The sequence below is a fragment of the Schizosaccharomyces pombe genome (genome assembly GCF_000002945.2).
Source record: "Schizosaccharomyces pombe strain 972h- genome assembly, chromosome: II".
NCBI classification, from domain to species: domain Eukaryota; kingdom Fungi; phylum Ascomycota; class Schizosaccharomycetes; order Schizosaccharomycetales; family Schizosaccharomycetaceae; genus Schizosaccharomyces; species Schizosaccharomyces pombe.
The window spans coordinates 2,113,604-2,129,650 of record NC_003423.3 but is presented as its reverse complement, the minus strand read 5'-3'; the positions used below and the strand labels follow the sequence as shown (position 1 = coordinate 2,129,650).

The window sequence follows — 16,047 nt, the reverse complement described above, 5'->3', positions numbered from 1 at the left end:
ACCCTAAAGCTGTTCGTAGCAGCATTATAAGACATTTAAATAGAGGATATAATTCATGCGAACTCAGGATGTTTAGGGTGAATGGCTTTCTATAATCGAAAGAGCTATACTATTTATCCATCAGCTCATCTGCGAACTTGTAAATTATAGGCATTTATAGGACTCGAACCGGGATTTATTTACATAATAGTTAAGGGTCGCAAATCGAACCGCTGCTCAATGATAAAGTAGAACCTTACATTACGTTATATACAAATTAGGGATTATTGTACAACGAAATGTTATTTTACGAATAATACTCGTTTAGTCGCAATCTACACTTTAAACCGTAATTAATAATCGCACTAAGCATATTTTAATTTAGTTGTTTCAGATAAATGCTATTTTTCTGATAGTTTCATCTTTCTTTCTTTTTCTTTTTTAAATTATTTTACCCGAATTTTCAATAGCTCTTCACGAAAACTTGTTTGTCTGTCTTTTTTGTTTGAAAATTTAATATAAGATTTGTTGTGTCACGCTTCAAAATATAGCATTGTATCTAAAGAAAGAATAAATTATTAATTCAACAAGTGGGTACATAACCCCGAAATGAAATTTAAAAAAAGATCATATTATTTTGAAAGATTTGCAAGCACAATTGTCCCAAAATATGGAATTTTCGCTTGGCAAAAAAAAAACCGAAGGACATATGATTTATATTGATTTTATTTGTACAACTTTTTTATTTGTAAAGAAATAACTCAAAAATTAGATGCCACGTTTATGCCGCACACCGATATTTAACGAACAAATAACTCAGACTATTAAATTAAATTATAAGAAAAAGAATCATTTAGCAAAACTACGTAAAAATAAAAAGGTCATTTGAAAATTTTCTATTTTTTTACGATAGCATTGAGTTATTAATACTTTCGTAATCGTCTTTACTTTGTGAATTGCTATGGGAAACAAGCGATATTTTAACCTTGATGATTTAAGATGTGATCATGTTCAGAAATTCCTCATTTAATTCCAAAGAAACTAAAGCTTTAATAAAAATTTATTATACGAACACTTATGTTTATTTTTACGATCATCGTTAAGGAAGCTCATTTGAAAGAATTTTAGTCTTATATAAAGTAGGGTAGGGTTATGACTTTCAAAAGCCCTATATAAATGGGCAACAGCAAAAATTTTGGAAACTGAGACAATTTCTGCAAAGCTCTATTTTCTTTGCTTAAAGTGATTTTGTTCCGTCAATATGAAATATTTAGCTGCATATTTACTCCTTACTGTTGGTGGAAAGCAGTCACCTTCAGCATCCGATATTGAAAGTGTTTTATCAACGGTTGGAATTGAAGCTGAAGCGGAACGCGTTGAAAGCTTAATCAGCGAGTTGAACGGAAAGAACATTGAAGAGCTAATTGCTGCAGGCAATGAAAAACTCAGCACTGTCCCTTCTGCTGGTGCTGTAGCCACCCCTGCTGCTGGCGGTGCTGCTGGCGCTGAGGCCACATCCGCTGCCGAAGAAGCTAAGGAGGAAGAAGCAGCCGAGGAATCTGATGAAGATGTAAGTTTTATATGCGATTTTAAATGATATATACTAACTAATTTAGATGGGATTCGGTCTTTTTGATTAGGCACGATATTTCATGTTAATGCATTGATTCAACATTTGTATATTGATGATGGGAGATATAGTAGTGGAAGTTAAGTAGCATACTCAAACCAAGTTTTAAGAAGTTTCCTAGTCATTTTAGCTTTGGTTACTGTTTATGTACGTTTCTAATAGATGAGTATTTAAAATGTAATAATTCCAAGTATCGATTACCTTCCTGGCTTAACAAAGTTTGGCAAAATAGAAGAAAATCCGCCGTGTAAAATGAAAGAAATGTGTTCGATGTCAAAGGTTTCAGACACTACAAGATACCAAAGTTTACTAACTTAAATACGACCTCAAAGCAATAAATCGTTTGTATTTGTTTCGCGTCGATGTCAAAATGAAAAGAATTTCACAATCAACAGTAATAGTTAAAAACTAAAATGTTCAATGAGACCATAAACCTATTTTTAAGCTAGAGGCCATTTGAATAATTGAACTGTTCCCCCATTTTAAAAAAATGTTTATAGAGAACAAAAGTGGAACTTTTAAATCTGACCGATCTGTGTTTATTTAATAGACACTGAATAGTCATAAAATTTTCATGTCGACATATGAAAAGCTTTTCAAACTGTTTAATTTTAACGGTTTATGTAGGATTAATAGAATCCCAATATTCAAACTTTTAAGGACACCCGGCTAACTTAAGAATGAATTAAATTTGGGTTCTTATCCAGCACCGTATCGGGTAATCTACTACAAACGTTAACTAATCGTCATAAAAACGAAAATGTAGTAAGCACACTGAGTTGCATGTGCAAGAGTAAGTTCTTTCAAAAGTATTTGGTTCCCTTTATGAAACAATTCATTCGAGAATTTTACCAGAGTTCCGGGAAAAATTAATCACCGTGTCAACTATGATATCTTTATTGCCACGACACAATTGAGTAGTGAAATGAAATAGGATTCGCATACTATCTCGATCGATAAGGAAAAAAAAATGAGTCGAGTGATTCGATTACCCAAGATGTTCCTTCGCTCATTCATTCAATGGAATTCAAAAGCCAAGAAACATATTCCAAAGGAGTTATGGATTTTGAGCAAAGTTTAGATTCCATCTCCATACTCGTAGCTTTTTCTTTCAAAAGTGACTCTTCAAATCTCTTTTCAAGTTCTTCAGAAGAATAAGAGACCAAGACATTGTTTAAAAGCTTAACGTCTTGTTTGAAACCAAGTATTTCGTTTTGCAGTTGCTCTTGTTGCACGTTCAAATTACTTCGAAAACGGTCCAAATCCTTCCTCGCCTGCAATAACTGTTCGTATTTGTTTTTATTCCTTTCCTGTAGTTCTCGAATTTCTCGAATCCTTCTCCTTAATGGAATAGACTCTTGAAGTGTCCAAAAGTACGACTCTAAGACTTCTTCATCTTCCTTCGACATTAGCGTAAACTCAAGAAATGCTAGCTATCTTCGACAAAATGCTACTAATAAAAAAGATATTATCTAATGTACTTCTAATTAGTCTGTTAATCTAAGAGAACATAGTTTGTCTTAAATGCCGTTTGTTGGAATATTCTGACAGGCGTAAGCTAACAAGACGTCAACACGAATTTTATCGTACGCAGAAAGATATCGTTATTACCAAATACCGTAAGATTGTGATATCGGAAGAACTAGTAGTACCTTTGCTATACTAGAATACTGTAAACACATTCAAATCTGCCCCTTAAGATTCCTTAAGATAAAAGAAAAATAAGATAGGGTTAGTTGTCAGGAGAAAGTATGCTGGTTGCTCAGTCTCCTGATATATTTTTTCTTTTCCCTGCACTTTATGCCATCCCGCATTCACTCCGTGTTGATCAAATATCGTGATTTCAAATTCTACGAAACCTGTCCATTTGCTGCAAATTTAGTCTGTTTTAATGTTCTACCAGCGTAATTCAAGTTGAGAAAGGGCAAGCTTGGCCTATTTAATATGCATAATAGAGTCGTTCTTTTTCGTAGGTAAATAATTCAAATATCTCACTATCTGGAGGATTGCATGTAGTTTGTTTACAAATATCTTACTGGTTAATATTATTTTTTCATTAGCTATTACATGTAGCCGAAAAAAAAATCCCAAAAAAAAAAGAAAACGAAACTTTGAAATGTTTGTAAGGCGTGATTGTTTGGAGATTCACAGTCTCGTCCCCAACTTTAGTGTCAATGATTGCATCGACAACACTTCGCTAACTTCGTTTACGAAGATAAAGATCTAGGAGAAAAGTGATATTGACGTTTTACTCCGTGATAACGTCGATTTGCTAGTTTACAGTGACTATTAATTTTTTTTACGTATTATTTTGAAAAAAAAAAATAAAGAGTATGCTGTAGGAAAAGCAATCGATTTATTGCTCAAATAGAGCAAGCATTAGCTCTGTTATACAAGTTTCAAATTTGTTTATAATTACTAATTTAGCTTAACTGATAGAGATCAATAGTGTTGGTGTGATAAGTCTTTAGCGAGAGGAAATAGTCTTTTCCTTTACGGTTGTTGTCACTTATCAGCTATCTTATTTGCTAAACGATATACAGTATTGTTATATCGAGATGGTACATGAGATCAGCATCATTTATCACAACATTGTTTGATAATTGGAATTAGTAAATTTTCATAAATTACGGAAAGATGTGTATTATAAATAGAGCAGTTAAGAATGATTTAAAAAGTTCAAGATTTATAGGTTTGATTGAGTGACAAGTAGAGAAAAAAATTCTCTAACCATCTATTCATTACCTTAGATCTGTTAGCAAAAGTAATCACCAACATTGTCACAACATGGTCCAACCCGAATTGACGCAAAGTGTTGGCTATGGCATCGTTGTGGGCCTTGGCTTGGGATTTGCCGCACTCATGATATTTGTTTCATGGAGTTTGAAAAAGTTCAATAACGAAAATCAAACATCAGAGCATTTTAACACTGCCTCGCATAGCGTAAGGACTGGATTGGTTGCTAGCGCAGTAGTTAGTAGTTGGACGTGGGCTTCTACCCTGTTGACCAGTGCTCAAAAAACTTACCAGTACGGTGTATCAGGTGCGTTTTGGTATGCATCAGGTGCATGCGTCCAAATTTTGCTGTTTACAGTACTAGCAATTGAACTCAAGCGCAAAGCTCCTAACGCCCATACATTCCTTGAGGTTGTCAGAGCTCGATGTGGCCCCATCGCACACGGTGTATTTCTGGTTTTTGCATATATCACTAATATACTTGTTATGGCCATGTTGTTGTGTGGTGGATCGGCAACAATTTCTTCGGTGACGGGCATGAACACTGTAGCTGTTTGCTTTTTGCTACCAGTTGGTGTTATTATTTATACTATGTTTGGAGGTATTAAAGCCACTTTCCTTACTGATTATATCCACACCGTTATTATCCTGGTCATTTTGATCATGTTTAGCTTGGCCACTTATTCTGCTGATAAAAAAATCGGATCTCCTGGAAAGTTATATGATATGTTAAAGGAAGCAGGTGATGCTCATCCAGTAGCTGGAAACGCTCAAGGTAGTTACTTAACTATGAGAAGCCAAGAGGGTGCTATCTTTTTTATCATCAATTTGGCAGGAAACTTTGGAACAGTTTTCGTAGATAATGGATATTGGCAAAAAGCTATTGCTGCTAATCCTGCATCTGCTTTACCTGGCTATATCCTTGGTGGTCTTGCATGGTTTGCAATTCCCTGGCTTGCTGCCACAACCATGGGTCTCGTGGCTCTCGGTTTAGAAAATAAACCCTATTTCCCTACTTATCCCAACAGAATGAGTGACTTGGAAGTTAGTGAAGGATTGGTTTTGCCTTATGCCGCTATCGCATTGATGGGTCGAGCTGGCGCAAACGCTACTTTATTGCTTGTTTTCATGGCTGTTACATCTGCAGCGTCTGCCGAATTAATAGCCGTCTCTTCAATCTTTACCTATGATATTTACAAGCAATACGTTAGACCCAGAGCCACCGGCAAGGAATTGTTATATACAGGGCATGCATCTTTGATAGTTTTTGGCTTCGCAATGTCAGGCTTTGCCACTGGACTTTATTATGGACAAGTATCAATGGGATATCTTTATCTATTGATGGGTGTTTTAGTATGTCCAGCTGTTGTTCCAGCTACCTGTGTAATGCTTTTTAGCCGCGTGTCTACAATTGCAGTTACCGTTTCTCCGGTTTTAGGAATCATTTCGAGTATTATTACTTGGCTTGTTGTTGCTCGTGCTGAGGGAGGCAAAACGCTCACTATTGAGACGACTGGTGCAAACAACCCAATGCTTGCTGGTAACGTTGTTGGTTTATTGAGTCCAGCATTATATATTTTAATTTTGTCAATAATTTTTCCGGAAAAATACGATTTCAATCGTTTGTTGGCCACGTTTGCAATGCATTTCTCATCTGAAGAAGATGAGATTCAACAAACAAAGAAATTAAATCGTGCAAGTGTTATCTCTAAGGTTGCAGCATTAATCATTACTGCAGCATTTATTATTCTTTGGCCTTGGCCAATGTATGGAACTGGATATATATTTTCCAAAAGATTTTTCACAGGATGGGTAGTCGTTGGATTAATATGGATTTTCTTTACCGTATTCGCTGTTGGAATTTTCCCATTGTGGGAAGGACGTAATGATATTTATCAAGTTGTAAGCAACATGGCAGCTTCAATATTCGGAAGAAAGGTTAATGATATTGTTGAAGACGAAGGCGTTGTGGTGGAAACCATATCGATTGGCTCTGGTTCGAAGGAGAAAGTTAATTTTGAAAAAAAAGACATTGAAAGTGTCTAAAATCTGGTATTAATGGGTCATTTTATTTTTGCGAGTTAGCTTTGCTTAACCACTTTTGCATTATCTGGGATGTCTTTTTCCCGAGACCTCAATTACAGTCTTTTCTATTTTCCTTGAAGCTAAAAATAATGCACTTGGGAATGGCTTAACTGTTCCTCAATGTATAAGGTACATATTTATTGAGTTGTCTGTTTATATTGGTATAATATAAAATTTTAGGCAAAATACTTTTGTTTATTAGGCGGGGGATTCCTCAATTGTATATGAAAAAGTAAATAAAGAATGATTAGTTAAATTTTGTAACAACAACAAGGCATAATCATCATTCCCTTTCGTGTCAATAACTATTCATAATTACTAAACAAAAGCATATAAAAATAACGAAACCCAGCGAACTCGTAATACTGCTGCATAGTTATTTGTAGCTGGTAGCAATCTTCTACGAAGAACCACCATAGAAGCTGAAGTAGTATAAAATGACGGAGGTGCTGAAGACTAACGTTTTACAGAGTAATGAGAACATAGTTCAGGTATGTAATAGTTATTTAATTAATTGTTAACATAAAATGTAGTATTATACCCAAAAAATTCAAGATGCTGAACTTGCTATTCTCCAAAAGACACAAAATTTACGACGATTAGAGGCTCAAAGAAACGGACTAAATGCAAGAGTTCGCCTTCTAAGAGAGGAGATTCAGTTGCTTCAGGAACCCGGAAGTTATGTCGGTGAAGTGATTAAGACAATGGGAAAGAACAAAGTTCTAGTCAAAGTCCATCCTGAAGGCAAATATGTCGTTGATATTAGTCCAGATATTGATATTAAGGAGATTAAACCTAATATTCGTGTAGCCTTGAGGAACGATTCATACCAATTAATTAAAATCCTCCCCAACAAGGTTGATCCACTTGTCTCTCTCATGATGGTCGAAAAAATTCCTGACTCCACTTATGAGATGGTTGGTGGTCTTGAAAAGCAAATCAAAGAAATTAAAGAAGTTATCGAATTACCAGTGAAGCATCCAGAACTTTTTGAAAGCTTAGGTATTCCTCAGCCTAAAGGTATTCTTCTTTATGGTCCCCCGGGAACCGGTAAAACCTTGTTAGCTAGAGCAGTTGCCCACCATACCGATTGCAAATTCATCCGTGTCAGTGGATCAGAACTTGTTCAAAAGTATATTGGCGAAGGTAGTCGTATGGTTCGTGAACTATTTGTTATGGCTCGTGAGCATGCTCCTTCTATTATTTTCATGGATGAGATCGACTCCATCGGCTCTTCACGATCTGATTCTAGTGGTGGAAGTGGCGATAGCGAAGTTCAGAGGACCATGTTAGAGCTGTTGAATCAGCTTGATGGATTTGAAGCAACCAAAAATATCAAGGTCATTATGGCCACTAACCGTATCGACATCTTGGATCCTGCTCTTCTTCGTCCAGGTCGTATTGATCGTAAAATTGAATTCCCACCTCCATCTGCTGAGGCACGTGCCGAAATTTTGAGAATCCATTCGAGGTCCATGAATTTAACACGTGGCATTGATTTGAAGAGTATAGCGGAGAAAATGAACGGTGCTAGTGGTGCCGAGCTAAAAGGTGTTTGTACTGAAGCCGGTATGTTTGCATTGAGAGAAAGACGTGTTCATGTTACTCAAGAAGATTTTGAATTAGCTGTTGCTAAAGTATTAAACAAGGGCGATTCTGGAGAAATGAGTTTACAAAAGCTTTTCAAGTAGATGATTTTACATATGTATTAATGAATATGATTATAAGTTTAGTCAAATTGTTTGTACTTAATTGATTGTTGGTTATTATATATTACATATTTAGATTGTAGATAAACGTTCTTTTCAAAATTAATTCTATCCTTTACTATTCGTTAAAAATTCTATATCGATTAATGGGTTGTTTGTCAGTCGTTGATTTAGTCCTGAATATACATAAGGAAAAGTTAATCCAGGGTGGAGTCGACTCTTTGTATACCAAGTATTACAGTATACCACCACTCGTAAACTAAATTATGGAGTGCTGGCAGGCAAAATATTTGGATTAGTATTTTAAAATAATCTGCATCTGGATTATATAGCAAAAAAAAAGCAGTCAACGCAGCTCTTGTTGTTCGCGGTAACTAGACCGGTGCTATGTTTACAATGAAATTGCGGGTTTTCGATCGTACGTATACACATCTACTAATTGATTTGTATTAGTTAGTGATAAATATTAAGAAAGATTAGAAAAATTAATCAGTAACTTTATGTTTGGCATGTGTACTAGATAAAGTATGGCTTATTATATGTTCATAAACAAAAGCGGGAACCATTAGATATTTGAACGACTTTTACTGGCCTTTACGATGGAGTTTCGGAATTTGCCATAAATACCAAGCAGCTATTGTTCTGTATGGTTTACAAGGTTTAGTTAGTTTTTCAACTTCTTCAGTTTGCGGTTTGCTAGATAATCCAAAGAATTCTTTTGCTTCATTCTTCAGAGTAGAGTCATCCGCAGGCATTATGTCCAGTCGTCCGAGTGTAAAGATAGAGTACATTTCTATGGTCCATCGTTTTACTCCTTTTATCTTACTTAGTGACTCCATGAGTTCTTCTTCCGACATCTTCTCAATTTCCGATTTAGAAGGTATTTGCTTGTTTAATGCAGCCTCTGCAACAATGTGTATCTCTTGAGACTTTAATTTTGAAAAGCCACATTCATGCAAAGTTTCAACGTCTGTTTCCATAATTTGCTTAGGAGTAGGAAACTCGTCATTGTCTGAGCACTGTGTACAAAATTTATTGATAATTGAATTTGTGGCAGCGTCTGAAAGCTTCTGTGATGTTATAGCTCGAATAATTCCTTCGTAGGGTGCGTGCTCTGGATGTGGAGTAAGTGTACAAGGTCCAACTTTTTTGACAAGAGACGACCATTTGTTATCAATTGAAGATAAATGCTTTTCAGCCCTTTTGTAGTCCGAATCTTTTGACATTTTTGTATTACTTTTGAGTGTATGCGCTTGGAATGGGATGTGTTTTTCACGCTTCTGAAGTTTTTTGCCTTTATACTTATTACGTAACTTATAGATTGCTTTGCATCTTTGATATGCTTAAGCCAGTTTTAGATTTTAAATAGGTCTTGGTATATTTTTGTTGATTAAAAAAAGAATAGTTAATCTTATTTAACTAGCAATATTGTGAGTCGATGGTGTTTAATATGCTTGTTATGAATATTATTATAGTTTAATTTTAGAAATAAGGGTTAAGTATTTTGGCAATTGGTAAGTTTGTATATATTTCAAAAAAAAATTGCAATAATACACATATACAGTATGAAGAATTGCTGCTGCTTTTTAGAATGACTATTTACTAATGTATGCAATAAATCGATTCTCGTAATGTTTGAGCAATTTAACTTAGCAATGGATATTTCAACATTATTAGTATTTTGATTATGACAGCTTGTTAATCATTTGATTTTTGTAATATTTTTTAGTTGGAATTCAAAAAGCGCTATATTGAAGCATTCGTAATCTTTAACAGGTTTCCTATTATAGTTCTTTTCTTTGTTGAGGTAGATTAAAGAAACAAATGATACTTTTACTTCGACAGCTTTCTATTTGAAACCTCATTGTTAAATTTTCTGTAATTTGCAATGTTGCCGTGCTATCGAATAGAATGATGAAAAGATATTATGTAATATGATCATGGTTTGTTGCACGGAAATATTGCGGTTAGCTTAGTAAGGAATAACATTATGCTTTGTGTATAAATATGTCCCAACGACTGGCCAATATATTAATTTGAATTGAAAAATTTTAAAAATGACTATTGTTAATGAAGGAGCCGAAAATGTTGGTTATTTTACACCTGCGCAAAAAATACCAGCTGGAGCGGCGATAGGTGTACCGCAAACAAAATTATTTACTCCTCTTAAAATTAGAGGAGTGGAGTTCCATAACAGAATGTTTGTTTCGCCGATGTGCACTTATTCCGCTGACCAAGAAGGGCATTTGACAGATTTTCACCTAGTACATCTTGGAGCGATGGGAATGCGTGGGCCTGGCCTTGTAATGGTAGAAGCGACAGCGGTTTCCCCAGAGGGACGAATTTCACCTAATGATTCAGGATTATGGATGGAGTCGCAAATGAAGCCGTTACGAAGAATTGTTGAATTTGCTCATTCGCAAAATCAAAAAATTGGGATTCAATTGGCGCATGCTGGTAGAAAGGCTAGCACCACTGCTCCTTATCGAGGATACACAGTTGCGACTGAAGCTCAAGGTGGGTGGGAGAATGATGTTTATGGACCAAATGAAGACAGGTGGGACGAAAACCACGCTCAACCTCATAAGTTAACTGAAAAGCAATATGATGAATTAGTGGATAAGTTTGTTGTTGCTGCGAAGCGTGCAGTTGAAATAGGTTTTGATGTAATTGAAATTCATGGCGCTCATGGTTATCTTATATCGTCAACAGTTAGTCCTGCCACTAATGACCGCAATGACAAGTATGGTGGGACATTTGAGAAACGTATTTTGTTTCCTATGGAAGTTGTCCATTCTGTTCGTAAAGCAATTCCAGATAGTATGCCCTTGTTTTATAGAGTAACGGCTACAGATTGGTTGCCCAAAGGACAAGGATGGGAGATAGAAGATACAGTTGCATTAGCAGCGAGGCTTCGCGATGGTGGTGTTGACTTGATAGATGTTAGCTCTGGTGGTAATCACAAGGATCAAAGAATTGAGGTGAAGGATTGCTATCAAGTTCCTTTTGCGGAAAAGATTAAGGATCAAGTGAATGGAATACTACTTGGCGCTGTCGGAATGATCAGGGATGGTCTTACGGCGAATGAAATCCTAGAAAGTGGAAAAGCTGATGTTACTTTTGTCGCAAGGGAGTTCTTAAGGAACCCGTCGTTGGTGCTAGACAGCGCGAACCAGTTGGGTGAAAATGTTGCATGGCCAGTTCAGTATGACTATGCAGTTAAGGGACACAGAAAGTTACGTTGAATGTCAAATTACAATAGTTTATATGTTATATGAGCAGTCGTTTAGCTATGTTTGCGTTGAGAATAAGTGTAGTAAGTTAATAAAAGTTATGTTTGGTTCTATGATGGAACTATGAATAGTGTATATATATTTACATGTATTATTTTGTGATAGATGTAGAGGATAAAAAACGTCTGCTTGAAATTAATGAGGTAAATATTTTCGTATTAAATTAGTCTGTTATATTTTAAAAGTATGGTAGTTTTACCATTTTGATGAATTGGATTATAGTAGCTTTAAATGTTCGTAAAATATTTATATTTTGTGTGAAATGTAAAACATGTTGATTTTGGGAACATGTTTTGTAAAGTAGCTTAAGTTGGTAATTATTTGCAGTTGACTGAATAAAGTTAATTATAGCTTTGCGGTGTAAATGAGAAGATGTAGTTTGGTTGATTACGATGAAACAAATAGCGTATTTTGTCATTCGGCGTTAGAAGGGTTACAAAATTGAGTATGGTTTATAAATAAACAATGTTATAATAGAATTGAAAGAAAAAAGCAGTTACAAAATTTTTAGTATTGTGTTAGTTTTCGTTTGAATGTGATTCGATGTTAATAGCATGTCTCATTGAAACGTTCTGTAGTAGTGATTGCTTTTGATTTATAATGGGCAACTAGAATTTAAACCTAAATATTTATTAAGAAAATAGGTTATAAATATTTAAAAAAATTGATAGTAAAGTAATACAATGATTATAAAATTAATGAAAATTTTAATAAATTTTTTTAAGGTCAGATAATCAATACATTGTCGTTTTGAAGTGTATTTAGGGAATAAAGAAACATTATGGTGTTGTATGGTGAAAACTAAAAATGGTATAGCTGATTATATTTTATAGAATATTTTTTTTTATTTTAATGACTGATTTAGTGTAAGGACGACAAAATTGTTGGTAGATTTAATTAGAGTTAAAGAAATGAAGTAATTCATATGTTTTTCGAAAATTAATAAGATAGTTTCGTAGTTATTGTATTTGATAAATATTAAAAACATTAGAATTATAAATTTAAATATTCAATTACTTTTCGGTATTTAAGTCTGGCGACCTTTTTTTTTAAAGTGGATAGATATTTTATTATTAGTAGCTGTATGTATTATGAGTGATGCTTACTATGTTATTTTATTATTATAAAGCATTTCGTTGTAGCACACTAAACGGAATTATGAATTCGAAGCCTTTAGTTTATAGTAGTAAATAGCAAAACGTGAGTTTACCGTAAGGTTGCTGTTTAAGGAGGCGGTCTGTGTTTTTATGAGTAAGTCTGAAATTGGTTAAGAGATGTAGGAAGTTGAATTATTTGTTGCATGTTTCAATCTTCATTATAAAAAGTGGTAAAGTAATTGATATGGAAGGTGATAGAGGAATATAAAATATTTAAAAGTTAGAGTGAAAAGTTGATATATGATGTTGATGTTTTGTTTGAGAGGAGTTTTTTGCAAGCAAAAAGTTGTGTGGAGAGGCGATTTTGATCGTATATAGAATGGGTACGAGAGTATTGGTATAAGTTTAAATGTGATTTTTGTGCAGTGTTTGTAGGGATTTAAAAGGTTTGCACGGGATGATAGCGAAGGGTCATGGTTATTGGCGTGTAGGAGGAAGGTTTGAAGGTTGCTTGCGTGTAAAGGAAGGATGTAAAGAAGATTTTGATGTGAGCTGTGCCATTGTAGAAATAATATTTTTGAGAAGAGTGGTTGGTGATGATTTGAGAGAAAAAAACAGTATTTGTGTTTTTTATTGTGAAAGAAATGGAAAAGTAGTCAATATACAGTGAAAAGGGTTGATTGTTAAGGAAAGTGAAGAATTGTGGTCTGTTTTTTGATGCAAATTTTTTAAAAAAGTGTCAATTTTGTGATTTAGTGGAGGGGTAATGATGTTAGTAAGGAATAGGAATAATGATTATGCGGGTGTTGTAGATGGATTAGGTACAACACAGGGTAAATATCTTTAATAGATAGGTAAAATTTAATTTTTTAGTGTGAGTTGGGTATGTGTATATTGGTTTGCGTGAGGTATGGAGAGCGTGGGTGAGGGTGTGTAAAGAAAAAGATGTGTGAATGGAGTTGGAGAGGATGTGATCTGAGAAGGAGGAGTATATATGATAATAGGATGGGATGGTATATTGTAGGAGTGTATTAAATGTTTATAGGGTGAGAAAGTGTGGATAGAGAGTTGTAGGTGGAAATGAAGACAGTTAAAATTGGCGGGAGGTAGAGACGGTGTGTGATAATAGTAGAAACATATTGGATGATGAGGGAAAATGGTGTAGGGGGATAATGTTTAATACATGTTGGGTCCTGTATGGAGATAGGAGTGTGATTGAAGGTGTGTGAGTAAGGGGAGTACTGTGCAAGGCAATGGTAGCAGTAGTGTGTGGAAGTAAAGCATATTAAAGTGATTTATAAAGAATGCTCTATGGTTGAGGAAGTGGAACGTAAGATATTAAAGGAATAGGGATGTGAATGTAAAGAGTGGGTAGATGCATTTGGGATGAGGTTTAATATATGTTTATAAAGGAAAATGGCTAATGGATATGAAGTATTGGTGTAAGGAGTTCAAGATGTATGGGGAGAAAGAGGATGGTTGATGGAGTGGTTGAGCGAGGAAAGTGTTGAAGTATAGTGTGTATGGTAGGAATGAGTAATGAGATGTAGTGAAAGTATAATATTAGTGAGTATATTATGGTAGGGAGTGCGTAGCGTAGCGAAGCAAATATCTCGTTAGAGGGAAGGGGAAGGTAGAAGGGCGCACACAAAAAGGGAAAATTGGAGGGAGAATGAATGACACGAACAGCATAATTGGAAACATGGAAACGAACGAGAGAAAACAAAGGAGAAAGACTATACATTTATATTACAAAAAAATTATTGAAAATAAATAAAAACGAATAAAAAAAACAGCATATTTCGATAGAATCAGGGCAGTAAAATCCATGTATTACTTTATGTAAGGAGATTTTAGGAAGCATCACCCTCTAAAACAGTATGGCATTACAGTGCTTAGAACTACGTTATGTTAGCATAACAGATATAAATCGCAATACATCGTTAATAGAACACACAATAATTACTATAGAATAACTCAACGCAAATGGGGTACACAAAATATTACATTATAATCTTCAGTGAATGTAACTCTAAGAAGCATATTTAAATCAATTTCAAAATTCTTTATTAAATACCATAAATATTACCATTATTATCTTTTAACTTTATTCTTTCTAGGCTGGTACTTATAACCAGGGTACATTTTCTGATGTTGTGCTTTATAAAACTCAGACATCTTAAAATATCGCATACGTACTTCCTTTGATTCGTTTCTCCACATCTCTCCAACCAGCTTGGAAACTTGTGAATTATTGATGGAAGGGTTAGACTTTAATAATGTAGCATGTTTTTCCTTCCTGTATAATATAAAAGCATTAGGGGGTCTCGGAGTACGTTCAGTAGACGTAGTGTCTTTCCGTAAACTCTTCAAAATATAGCCGGGAACTTTACATTGATCCAATGTGAAGGATATTGGTTGAGGTCTTGGCAGTTGTGCAGAATTCCCATCCAACAGGTAGCTTTGTGAGTTAGGAATGAGTATAGGAGTAAAGCCATCAGGAACAAAGTAAGCAGCACCTTTGCCAGTTTCAATTGAATGAAGAGCATCCTTTGTAAGGTATCTTTTAAAACACCAGTCTGGATCTAAAAAGTCGTAGGAAATAGGGGAACCCGCTGATAATTCTTGGTGTGAGTCCATTGTAGTTGTGAGTGCAAGGTAGGTGTAGAGTGTGGAGGGTATTTAACTACTTACAGAACAAAGAAACCCAAAAACAAAGGAACAAAATACACTAAAACACAATAATTTAATCTAAAGCACAATACATACTAATAATGTCAGCAGAAGACCTTTTTACAATTCAAATCCTATGTGATCAAATTGAGTTAAAACTTGCATCCATTGTAATAAATTCTAACATCAAATTACAACTTAAACGTAAAAAAAAGACACAACAATTATAAACTACATATAAGCAGGGTTCAGTAAATTGGGAAGGCGTTTCTGGCTATTAGGTTGTATGGCTATTAAATTAAAGGTTGTATGCTATACAAATGCATATGCATATGCATACAGAAAAATACTACCTCTTCCAATATTTTTCCTTCAACTACTCTCTCTTCTTTTCCTACCCTTCTTCTCACTCTCTTTTCCTTTCACGGCTAACCCACTATTTTCTCTCCTTTCTCTTTCTTTGTTCCTACCCAAACAAAGAAATAGTTACCATAGCTACTACAACAAAGCAAGCACTCATCCCACTTAATGTGGGGTCCCCTAAAGAATTCCCGTCTAATGAGAATTAGGAACGTTTCATTGTCAAGTTCGTTATTAAGTTATTTAAGAAAATATAATACTGATTAAAAATATATCGGTATAACAAATACAAAAATTAAACAGTCGCAATAAAACATGTTGACAAACCTGTAGTCATAGAATAAACATAATGTTATTATATTAACAGTAGGCTCTAAGGATTTATTATTGTTTTTACATATTCGTTCATGACAAAAAAAGTATTACAAACAACTTGCAATAGAATAATCCTACTTATTTGTTCTTTTCATTCACCTAATCCTCTC

General features: G+C 34.6%; 8 protein-coding genes, 11 long non-coding RNA genes and 1 other non-coding gene across 20 annotated transcripts; 9 read left to right on the top strand and 11 right to left on the bottom strand.

Moving 5' to 3' along the window:
• The first annotated feature begins 630 nt into the window (after positions 1-630).
• On the top strand, positions 631-968 carry SPOM_SPNCRNA.5505. The gene has a single exon (NR_194859.1). It is a non-coding gene; the product is annotated as a non-coding RNA (long non-coding RNA).
• Positions 969-1,183: 215 nt separating this feature from the next.
• Positions 1,184-1,661, top strand: rpp202 (ribosomal protein P2). The gene is made up of 2 exons (NM_001021779.3): positions 1,184-1,549; positions 1,596-1,661. Exons 1-2 carry the CDS (start codon positions 1,241-1,243, stop codon positions 1,617-1,619), a joined length of 333 nt encoding a protein of 110 aa, NP_595873.1. The 5' UTR covers positions 1,184-1,240; the 3' UTR covers positions 1,620-1,661.
• On the bottom strand, positions 1,519-3,145 carry SPOM_SPBC23G7.14 (uncharacterized protein). Its single transcript, NM_001021778.3, has one exon. The coding sequence runs from the start codon at positions 3,016-3,018 to the stop codon at positions 2,623-2,625; it is 396 nt and encodes a 131-aa protein (NP_595872.1). The 5' UTR covers positions 3,019-3,145; the 3' UTR covers positions 1,519-2,622.
• SPOM_SPNCRNA.5504 lies at positions 1,840-3,045 on the top strand. Its single transcript, NR_194858.1, has one exon. It is a non-coding gene; the product is annotated as a non-coding RNA (long non-coding RNA).
• An 11-nt stretch (positions 3,146-3,156) lies between the features above and the next one.
• Positions 3,157-3,571, top strand: SPOM_SPNCRNA.5503. The gene has a single exon (NR_194857.1). It is a non-coding gene; the product is annotated as a non-coding RNA (long non-coding RNA).
• On the bottom strand, positions 3,254-3,623 carry SPOM_SPNCRNA.5502. Its single transcript, NR_194856.1, has one exon. It is a non-coding gene; the product is annotated as a non-coding RNA (long non-coding RNA).
• Positions 3,624-4,212: 589 nt separating this feature from the next.
• SPOM_SPNCRNA.1488 lies at positions 4,213-6,334 on the bottom strand. Its single transcript, NR_150375.1, has one exon. It is a non-coding gene; the product is annotated as a non-coding RNA (long non-coding RNA).
• On the top strand, positions 4,291-6,564 carry SPOM_SPBC23G7.13C (urea transporter). Its single transcript, NM_001021777.3, has one exon. It carries the CDS (start codon positions 4,397-4,399, stop codon positions 6,389-6,391), a length of 1,995 nt encoding a protein of 664 aa, NP_595871.1. The 5' UTR covers positions 4,291-4,396; the 3' UTR covers positions 6,392-6,564.
• Positions 6,565-6,834: 270 nt separating this feature from the next.
• On the top strand, positions 6,835-8,207 carry rpt6 (proteasome regulatory subunit Rpt6). Its single transcript, NM_001021776.3, has 2 exons — positions 6,835-6,921; positions 6,964-8,207. Exons 1-2 carry the CDS (start codon positions 6,868-6,870, stop codon positions 8,119-8,121), a joined length of 1,212 nt encoding a protein of 403 aa, NP_595870.1. The 5' UTR covers positions 6,835-6,867; the 3' UTR covers positions 8,122-8,207.
• On the bottom strand, positions 6,857-7,341 carry SPOM_SPNCRNA.5501. Its single transcript, NR_194855.1, has one exon. It is a non-coding gene; the product is annotated as a non-coding RNA (long non-coding RNA).
• Positions 7,483-7,951, bottom strand: SPOM_SPNCRNA.5500. Its single transcript, NR_194854.1, has one exon. It is a non-coding gene; the product is annotated as a non-coding RNA (long non-coding RNA).
• A 59-nt stretch (positions 8,208-8,266) lies between the features above and the next one.
• Positions 8,267-9,439, top strand: SPOM_SPNCRNA.1487. The gene has a single exon (NR_150374.1). It is a non-coding gene; the product is annotated as a non-coding RNA (long non-coding RNA).
• On the bottom strand, positions 8,293-8,436 carry snR92. Its single transcript, NR_197151.1, has one exon. It is a non-coding gene; the product is annotated as a box H/ACA small nucleolar RNA snR92 (small nucleolar RNA).
• On the bottom strand, positions 8,601-9,394 carry mag2 (DNA-3-methyladenine glycosylase Mag2). Its single transcript, NM_001021775.3, has one exon. The coding sequence runs from the start codon at positions 9,363-9,365 to the stop codon at positions 8,724-8,726; it is 642 nt and encodes a 213-aa protein (NP_595869.1). The 5' UTR covers positions 9,366-9,394; the 3' UTR covers positions 8,601-8,723.
• A 295-nt stretch (positions 9,440-9,734) lies between the features above and the next one.
• SPOM_SPNCRNA.5499 lies at positions 9,735-11,469 on the bottom strand. The gene has a single exon (NR_194853.1). It is a non-coding gene; the product is annotated as a non-coding RNA (long non-coding RNA).
• SPOM_SPBC23G7.10C (NADH-dependent flavin oxidoreductase) lies at positions 10,173-11,505 on the top strand. Its single transcript, NM_001021774.3, has one exon. The coding sequence runs from the start codon at positions 10,197-10,199 to the stop codon at positions 11,382-11,384; it is 1,188 nt and encodes a 395-aa protein (NP_595868.1). The 5' UTR covers positions 10,173-10,196; the 3' UTR covers positions 11,385-11,505.
• Positions 11,506-12,483: 978 nt separating this feature from the next.
• SPOM_SPNCRNA.388 lies at positions 12,484-14,059 on the bottom strand. The gene has a single exon (NR_150784.2). It is a non-coding gene; the product is annotated as a non-coding RNA (long non-coding RNA).
• A 564-nt stretch (positions 14,060-14,623) lies between these two features.
• mat1-Mc (M-specific transcription factor Mc) lies at positions 14,624-15,169 on the bottom strand (the record flags this gene model as incomplete). Its single annotated transcript, NM_001021773.3, has 1 exon — positions 14,624-15,169. The coding sequence occupies one exon, from the start codon at positions 15,167-15,169 to the stop codon at positions 14,624-14,626; it is 546 nt and encodes a 181-aa protein (NP_595867.1).
• A 134-nt stretch (positions 15,170-15,303) lies between these two features.
• Positions 15,304-15,432, top strand: mat1-Mi (M-specific transcription factor Mi; the record flags this gene model as incomplete). Its single annotated transcript, NM_001021772.1, has 1 exon — positions 15,304-15,432. One exon carries the CDS (start codon positions 15,304-15,306, stop codon positions 15,430-15,432), a length of 129 nt encoding a protein of 42 aa, NP_001018808.1.
• Positions 15,304-15,754, bottom strand: prl103. Its single transcript, NR_191361.1, has one exon. It is a non-coding gene; the product is annotated as a Pdc2-Repressed lncRNA, antisense to Mat1-Mi (long non-coding RNA).
• Between the last annotated feature and the right edge of the window lie 293 nt (positions 15,755-16,047).

Coding starts and splice junctions, on each gene's coding strand:
- rpp202 (NM_001021779.3), top strand. CDS start 1,241: ATGAAATATTTAGCTGCATATTTACTCCTTACTGTTGGTGGAAAGCAG. Junction 1,550..1,595: donor CCGAGGAATCTGATGAAGAT/GTAAGTTTTATA, acceptor TAACTAATTTAG/ATGGGATTCGGTCTTTTTGA.
- SPOM_SPBC23G7.14 (NM_001021778.3), bottom strand. CDS start 3,018: ATGTCGAAGGAAGATGAAGAAGTCTTAGAGTCGTACTTTTGGACACTT.
- SPOM_SPBC23G7.13C (NM_001021777.3), top strand. CDS start 4,397: ATGGTCCAACCCGAATTGACGCAAAGTGTTGGCTATGGCATCGTTGTG.
- rpt6 (NM_001021776.3), top strand. CDS start 6,868: ATGACGGAGGTGCTGAAGACTAACGTTTTACAGAGTAATGAGAACATA. Junction 6,922..6,963: donor GTAATGAGAACATAGTTCAG/GTATGTAATAGT, acceptor CATAAAATGTAG/TATTATACCCAAAAAATTCA.
- mag2 (NM_001021775.3), bottom strand. CDS start 9,365: ATGTCAAAAGATTCGGACTACAAAAGGGCTGAAAAGCATTTATCTTCA.
- SPOM_SPBC23G7.10C (NM_001021774.3), top strand. CDS start 10,197: ATGACTATTGTTAATGAAGGAGCCGAAAATGTTGGTTATTTTACACCT.